The sequence below is a fragment of the Pteropus alecto genome, unplaced genomic scaffold (assembly GCF_000325575.1).
Source record: "Pteropus alecto unplaced genomic scaffold, ASM32557v1 scaffold53, whole genome shotgun sequence".
NCBI classification, from domain to species: Eukaryota; Metazoa; Chordata; class Mammalia; order Chiroptera; family Pteropodidae; genus Pteropus; species Pteropus alecto.
Window position 1 is genome coordinate 738,640 of NW_006434366.1, and position 8,445 is coordinate 747,084.

The 8,445-nt window shown below is 45.8% G+C and overlaps 1 protein-coding gene across 1 annotated transcript; it reads right to left on the reverse strand.

The window, feature by feature from the left end:
• Positions 1-548: 548 nt before the first annotated feature.
• Positions 549-4,291, reverse strand: NICN1 (nicolin 1). Its single transcript, XM_006909097.3, has 6 exons — positions 4,030-4,291; positions 2,738-2,914; positions 2,361-2,474; positions 1,846-1,917; positions 1,406-1,510; positions 549-1,324 (listed from the first exon to the last, which is right to left on the reverse strand). The coding sequence occupies exons 1-6, from the start codon at positions 4,159-4,161 to the stop codon at positions 1,283-1,285; spliced, it is 642 nt and encodes a 213-aa protein (XP_006909159.1). The 5' UTR covers positions 4,162-4,291; the 3' UTR covers positions 549-1,282.
• Positions 4,292-8,445: the final 4,154 nt, after the last annotated feature.

An 8,445-nucleotide genomic window follows, 5' to 3' on the forward strand; every position in this document is an offset into this window, starting at 1 on the left:
CCCTACGGGTGGACACAAGCAGCCAGCACAGTCATGCATTCCACAAGTGTTTATTGATCTAACTGCATACTAGGCCCAGTGCTAGGTGTTGGGGACATAGCTGTGAATGAAGCAAAGTCCCTGCTACCCTAGGGACCTCCCCGCTCAAACACACAGAGGGCCACTACTCCCTGAGCATAAGACTATGGTCATTACCCTCTTAGCAAAAGCTGAATGGAGCTAAGTAAATGACCCTGCAGGGAAAGGTACCACCTGCAAGAACCCTGACAGGTGAGAGCAGTGGGCAGCTATCGAAAAGTGGCTGACTTTACCCCAGACCCCACACAAACGTCCCATTTTCCAGTCCAGCAGGTGCTGCAGTACTGCCTCATAATAGTTCCCAGAGGCAAAGCCAGGATAAAAACAGAAGCAGGATTTTCTCATAAAAGGCAGTCTGCCTTATTCAGCAGCTGGCCTGCGGTTGTAAAGGACCTTAGCCTCTTAAAAGACATCAGTAAAAACCCTTAACCAGACCCAGCCCCATCATGAATGATCCCTACGCTGAGCATTTCTTCTGGAAGGGAGCACCTGGCAGAAGGGACAAGGATGTACTTTGGGTTCTGTCAGATGGCAAACAGGTTCCAGGACTCACCCTCAGGCCCTGGCCTTGCCAGAGGCACCTGCTAGGCTGGATGGGCAGACCCCACTGGAACACACAACCAGGAGCCAGCCAGCTTAGAGACCAAGGGATTCCGGCAGCCCAAAGCCCCAGCTTTGCTCCCCAGGCAGGCAGCAGGAGTTTAGACAGGAAATTTCTTTTTGTGGGCATAAAACAAAGGGAAAGAAGACCACCAGGGGGCGGGGAAGGAAGAAACGGAGCTCCTATTTCTCCCTCAAGTTTCCAAAGTACGAAGTGCCATGACTATAGCACGCTAGATAGAGTAGGCTCTAGTAGGCCACCCCAGCCCACTGCACTCAGGTGAGGGAGCAGGCAGAAGACAGGGGTGTGCATGTTGGCAGAAGGGGCAGAGGAGGATTCTTAGTAAGTAGAATTGGAGTGTTTTTAGGGTAGGAAAAGGAGTTTCAGGTTGCAGCCAAGTGAGGACAGAGTGTACCCCCGCCAGGCGCTCATGCTGAAACGACACAGTGAGCCCCCAAGAATCCTGAATCTGTGAACGCGGCCCCGAAAGAACAGGCATGCAGGCAACACTTGGAATGCACAGGGAAAGCACTTCGGCCTCTGATGGCCCAAACCAGGCCTGGACGGGCACGGAAGGTCAACGTCTTGGTCAAGAGCCACGGCTCAAGTGTAGGAGAGCAAGTTCAGGTCATAACAGCCATCCACCTGCAACACAAAAGACCATCAGATCTGGGACCATCCCACGGCCAGGCAATGGAAGCCAAGCAGAGGGAAGCGATTACTCACATCAAAGCGGCCGATCCTTGTGGAGCTGTGACTGGCCCGGATCATCTCTGTCAGCGCCCACATCTGCTGCACCTCGGAGGATATCCTGCTGGGGTCTGGAAGACCCTGCTCCAGAAGGAGGGGTCAGTAGCCATGGGTCTTTCCCAAGCAGTGCCCTTAGAGCTCCAGAGAGGCTAAGTCGGGCTATGGGGCCCTCCAACTGAGACGAGTAAGATTCCCAGATGACTCGTGAAACACGAGGTTGGGGCCTGATGTGCAATAGGTGACCCAGCCCCACACAGAGATGCCTCAAATCCCATGGGACACCCAGGAGGAAGACGGCACAGAGTGAACAAGGGCTCTGGGTCCAGCCCCAGATTCTTGCAGATAGGGGCACACCTGAGCCTGTACTGGACACAAGAGCTATTCACACATGGTTCTTACCCAGGGTGCACGCTTACCTCATGGAGGGGAGCAGGCTGCTCAGAAGGCACTGGGTGGGAGAGCCACTTAGGAAAGGTCATGGAGGGGCTCTGCAAAGCAAAGTCATACTGCCTTAAGGGAAGCAGAGGGAGAGAGCCCTGGGACCAGATTCCAAGCTCCCAAGGTCCTGGGAGCAGAGAGAAGGATTGCTGAGCCTCGGACATGGGGAAAACCTGTTAGGGGTCCACAGAGACCCAAGGGGCAGTCAGACTACCTAAGCCCTTCTGTTATACAGAAGGAGGCCCCCAGAATACATGGAACAGAATTATCTCCCAGCACCTGAAGGCTTCAGCTCTAAAAGGGGCAGGTGGCCCCAAAGGTCAGGGCACATAGAGACATTAGCTTCTAGCATTCCCACCTGGTTAACTTCCATGAAGGCCTCCTTCTGAGCCTCACCATCCTTACCCATCCGCTGCCAACCCACCCCCAGTTCTCCCAGCTGTAGCTAGGAGCCCATGGGGAAAGGGCCATCCAACAGATTTGAACAACTTACCTTTGGTCCCTGCTGGTAGATCTGCAGCTCCTCCACTGTGAAAGATAGCCATAGTGGTGACGGCTGTCGCAGAATCAGGCGCAGCTCCAGTACTCTGGCCATGTCACACAGCATCTGACACACACATACACAAACACACAAAGACTCAGGGAGGCTCCAGCTCACTGCCCAGGAGCCTCCCAACAAGCAATGGGCCAGGCTGCTGCCTCCCCAGGCTTTTAGGAAGGAAAGAACAGTAGTCCCTCCAAGGCACTTCCCAAAGAGTCACAGCCCAGGCCAGCTTTGGCCCCTGCTCCTCTCCTGGTATTCTGGCCCAGTTCCCAGTCCCCCTGCGAGCCCGCATCTGGGCTGACAGACCATGCTGAGTACCAGCTGACCTGGTGCTTGAACAGCGATACATACTCCTGGGCTCCCTCCTCACTGTGTGGGTCAGGCATCAGGCAGTAGTCCCGCAGGCAGGTCACCCACTTGACCGGTGTGTGCATCGAGGTATACTTGCGAACACGGATGCTCAGAAAGGCTGTGTAGTAATTCTTAAATGTGATCTCCTGCAGCTAGAGCACACACAACCCACCTCAACAAATCAGACCCAGGCCCAAGGCCAGAGAGGCTCAAAGGCATCATCTTCTCCTTCCCTTAGGAATATACTCTTCTATCAATCTAACAAGCATCCTTTGGGGTCCAAAGACAATTTTGCTTTCCTAGAGGAGCTCAGTCTAAATGTCATATAAACAAACCACAACCACAGATCTTGCCGCATGCCCAAGATGTTGCCAGAGGTTAGAGCCCTAACTCTGGAGGAGGCAGAAATGTACAGATGAGGCCTGAAAGGGGAAGAATCCACCAAGTGGACCAAGAAAGGAAAGGTAATGTAAAAGTAGTGCAGAACATGGAATAATTCAGCTGGGCTACAGTAGTTCTCATCACTGGACACTCATCAGAATCACCCTAGGAAAAAAATTTTTAAATATATAGATGGGCAGGCTCCACTTCAGACCTACTGAATCAGGATTTCCAGGATTGGGTCCATTAATGAAGTTTCCCAGTTTATAGTTAAGAAACAGCTTGGAGAAGAACCACCTTCTACAGCACAAAGTGCATGGGGCCAAGAGGCAGGCAGGGCACAGACATAGAGTGGCCTTGAAAGCCAGGCCATCAGAAAGTAGACTTTGTCCTCTGTGTTATGGTCCTCCAGTGTCTGGTCACTTGCAAACTAATGTGGAACTGCAAATGCAGACTGAAAACCGAAGCCATTGGGAAGATCCTGCTGACGGATGAGTTGAACCTGACCTCCAGCAGGGACTGTGAGAATAGGCAGGAGGCAGGTTTGGGGGTAACTAATTGCCTTATGATCCTCGGCCAGTGGCCGGGGACAAAATGACCTCTCACTATATTTGGTTCACAACTGTATCTCCAGCACCTAGCCTACTATCTTGGCACTTTCCTGCCAGCACTGTCCTGGACGCGGGGTAGAGATGGTGCAGAGAACAGGACAGGAAGCTGCATTCTAGTAAACGTGTTAACTGCAGTAATAAATTAATGGTTAACTGATTCGCAAAGGCGAGGCCAGTGTAGAGGCTTTGGGAAAAGAGTTAACGCCCGAGACACGCCCGAATTTCCTGGTCAGCCCCGCCCAGGAGCCCTGGTCGCGCCCACGGGGCTTGCTCACCTCGAAGGGTGCGACGCTGGGGAAGGTGACATCGATGACCAGCACGCCGGGCCGACCTTGAGAGGTCCGCACGTCGCCCACTTGCAGGGCCACTGTGCCTTTCACATGGCAGGGCACCGACACCAGAGACATGGTGCCAGCGGCCGGGAACAACCGCAACCGCGGATCTTGGCCTCCAACCTCTGATCTTCCCTGGCGTCCCCAGCCCAGCCCCAAGAACTACAACTCCCGGGAGCACTCGCGCTTGGCCAGCCCAGCCAATCACCAATACTCAAAGTGTGCAGGGAAGTCGGAAGTGCCTGCGGAAGTGCTCCTTCAGCCAATCACTGCGCGAGCCTTTGAGAGCCACCGGGAATCTCTCCCAGAAACGGCCCAGCTGTTCTGTAGCTAAGCGGTCCAGAGTACTCTCGGCTCCTCCAGTCTCGCCACGTTACTGCTGCTGGCGGTCGTCAGTAAAAATGTGTAAAGCTATGGACACGAATGAGCATAAGTGCCCGGTCGACATTAATTGCAAGAAGATTTTCCCCTCTTCTTTTTAATGGGCAAAGGATTTGAACAGACAATTCACAAAAGGTAAATGCCAATAAGCCCATGAGAAATGCTTGACATGATTATTCATCAGGGGAATGCAAATTATAACCCCACACAGCCACTAACAAACAGGCTTAAAGACTGACAACGAGGCGGAGGGCCTGGAACCCATACGCAATTTCTCAATTTCTGTCCACTTTGAAAACCAGTTTGGCGGGGATTTTTAAACTAAATTTATATAATGGTCCAGCCATTACACTCCCAAGTATTTGCTCAAGAAAGGTTAAAGCATACATCCACCCAAGGGTTTTATTCATAATAGCCCCAAATTGGAAATAATCCAAATGTCCAACAGATGAACAGAGAAACTAACATTCATACAGTGGAATACTACTCAAAAACAAAATATAAATGACCAAATCCAAGTGTCTATCAACAGATTACTGTCAGTGGTTTTGTTACTATTATTATCCTGTTTTGTCCGTTCAACATTGCTAGAACCTTTCCCCACCTGCATCAGAAACTCCATCCAAGAAGAGCTGATATTTCAGTCCAAGCCTAAAGCCTGGAAAAGTCCTAAATTCCAGCTCAAGAAATCAGGCAGGAAGAGCTTCCTCTTACTCAGCTTATTTAGATCTTCAATTGATTGGTGAGACCCACCGGTATTAGGGCAATATGCTTGACACAATCTATTCAAATGTTAATTTCACCCAGAAACACCCTCACAGACACGCACTCAGAATAGTGTTTGGCTAATTGTCTAGATAAACCAAGGTCCCTTCAAGTTGACACATAAAATTAACCATCACAGAATATGTTTTTAAACGGTCACTTATTTGTGAATTTTTTGTTTGCCTTCTCTCATTCATTTCTAGTTTCATTCTGCTGTGATCAGAAAAGACACTGTATAATTTCAATCTTTTAAAATGTCTTAGGACTTGTTTTGTAAATATCATATGATCTATCCTGAAAGATGTTCCATGTAGACCTGAGAAAAAATGAGTATTCTGTTGTTGTTTGCTTGAGTGTCTGTTAGGTCTAGTTGGTTTACAGTGTTGTTCAAGTCCTCCATTTCCTTACTGACATTCTGCCTGGTTGTTCTATCCATTATTAAAAGTGGAGTAGTGACATCTCCAACTATTACTGTAAAACTGTTTCCCTTCTCAATTCTGTCAATTTTGTTTCAGATATTTTGGGGCTCTGTTGTGTATTGTTTAGAATTTTTATATCTTCTTGATGTATTACACCTTTTATCAACATATTTCTTTGTCTCTTCTTACCTGTTTTGATTTAGGTCTAATTTGTCTTCTAATAATATAGCCACAAAGATCTCTTTTGGTTACCTTTTGCAGGGAATATATTTTTCCCACTCTTTTACTTTTCATCTCTTTAGATCCTTGTATCCAAGGCGAGTCTCTTATAGATGACATATAGAGCTTGTTTTTTTAAATCTAATCTGCTAATCAGTCTTTGAATGGGAAAGTTTAATCCATTTACATTTAATGTGATTACTGATAAAGGATTTACTTGTTACATTTAGCTATTTATTTTCTGTGTATTTAATGGGTTTTCGTTGTTCCTCAATTCCTCCATTCCTTCCATTTTTGTATTTAGTCGATTTTTTGTAGTGCACCATTTTGATTCCCTTCTTTCCTTTCTTTTTTTTTTTTTTGGATATTTAAAAACTGTTTTATTAGTGGATAACTTGGGGGGTTACAATTGACATCTTAAATTTATAACAAGCTAGTTTAAATAAGACTAACTTAATTTCAATAGTATAGAAATACCTGCTCCTATACATCTCTATTCCTCCCCCTTTTGTGTCATTGTCACAAATTATATCTTTATATATTTTATGACTGACATAGATTCATTATTGTTGTTTTATGCATTTGCTTTTAAATCATATAGAAAAAAGAGAGAAGTTACTAATCAAACCAAAAGTACAATGATCTTGTCTTTTATTTACTGGCTTTTTATTAGCCTATAAAGTTACTTTACTAGTGCCAACCTAAAAATAGAAAGGCCTTTCAAAGTGAGAGGCAAACAAGCATTTATTCGGGATCAATAAGAGTAGCTATTCAAGAACACTGATTCAAATGGAAGCCCTAATAGTGTTCTGATTCAGAGACAAAGACTATGGGTATTTATGAGAAGGGGGACATTTACATCAATAGAAAGAAAGCATTTCTATTGGTTGGTAACAGATAACATAGTGATGTTAATTCTAAATAATGTTTTCAATTTTCAGTCCAGTAGTCATAATCACTGCTTTCTTGTTATCTTTGCAAACAGTCCTTTGAGAAACAGATTTTTTTAGGCCCAGTCCAAAGGTTATTTTGCCTTGTTTTTATCATTCCAAGGTTTGAGGTATAAGATGTGCAAGTTCCTCTGACATGGTATCTCTAGCTCCATTTTAAAGTGTCTTCGTTTATATTATTTATACCAGTGTTCTTTATTTTTAATTCTGCCTTCAAGTTACTGTCTTGTGTCCTTTCGTTTTATCCTTTAGCATTTCTTATAGGGCAGGTCTAGTATTATACTGTCGTTTACCTTAAATTAGCAAATAGTTTAACATTTTTCAGTTCTTATTTCTAATATCATAAACCTCCATCGATATAGTTCACATAAATAAAATTTCTCAATTCAGATTAGATACATTGCAAGTGCTCAATAGTCTCATGTGCCTAGTAGCTACTATATTTGACAGTATAACTCTAAAATAATATGAATCCTGGAAAAGCAGGTTTGTCTTGTTCTTGGTTAAATCCTCAGCGCCTAGAACAGAGCCTGACATAGTATTTGTTGAATCTGTGAATGAATGGAGTAGTTTGCACTCATCGCACTATTGCCTGGGACTGGTCCAGGTCCCAGCCCAGATCCCCTAGCTGGCAACGTTCCCCATAGTCAGGACAGCAGCGCCACCTGCTGGGAAGTGGAGTGTCACTCACCCATGAGAATCAGGCTCTGGGACTGGAATCTGGTGGGGCAGGCATAGGTGGGAGGTAGGCTCCCGGTACTTGGAATGATATTCCGTACCTGAGCCTTGGACCCTCAACTTTCCAAAGGTCTTTCTCAGATCTAATCTCCGAGTATTACCAAGGCAACTATTGTATCAGGAATCCAATCAATAATCAAAAACAAGAAGACCATGTCAGGCTCCCTTTTGCAAGGTCCACATCTGGACTCTGGGAATGGCTGCCTGTAAGAGTCTCATAAGCCAGCCCTGTGCCCAGAACTTCTTAACTTCTATTGGCCTTTTGAGAATTTGATTCCTCCAACACACACACACACACGTAGCTCTTGCTCATAGTATAAACTTGTACTCAGTGAATGGCACCTTGGTCCAATGGCATAGTGAGTCTCCAACAGCACTGAAGTTTCTGATCCAGGTGAGGAAAGCTCCTAGCAACGTTGAATGGACAAAGCAGGATAGTAATAGTAACAAAAACAATAACCACTAACTCATTTAGCATTTCTATGTGCCAGACACTTACTGTTTTCTTTACACTCAACCTACTCCTCTTCAAGGTAGAAATCACAATCATTTTCATATCATAGGTAAGAAAAACTGAGCAGAAAGGTTGACTAACTTGCCCAAGACCATACAGCTGATGGATGGCCATATTGGGGTTCAACCCTGGCAGGACCACATTGTATATAGAATCTGGTCTCGGCTTTATGAATCTTTTTTATTTAACAAATATTTACTGAACACTTTTTCACATAGGCACACAGCAGTGAACCGAAGTCTCTATCCTCATAGAGTTTTCATTCTAGTGGAGGAAAAGACAAATGAATCAGTTTACACATAATGGCTAATAGTGATAAGCACTTGCAACAAAATGGCAAGAGACGTATCCAACGTGCCCTTGAGAGGATTCA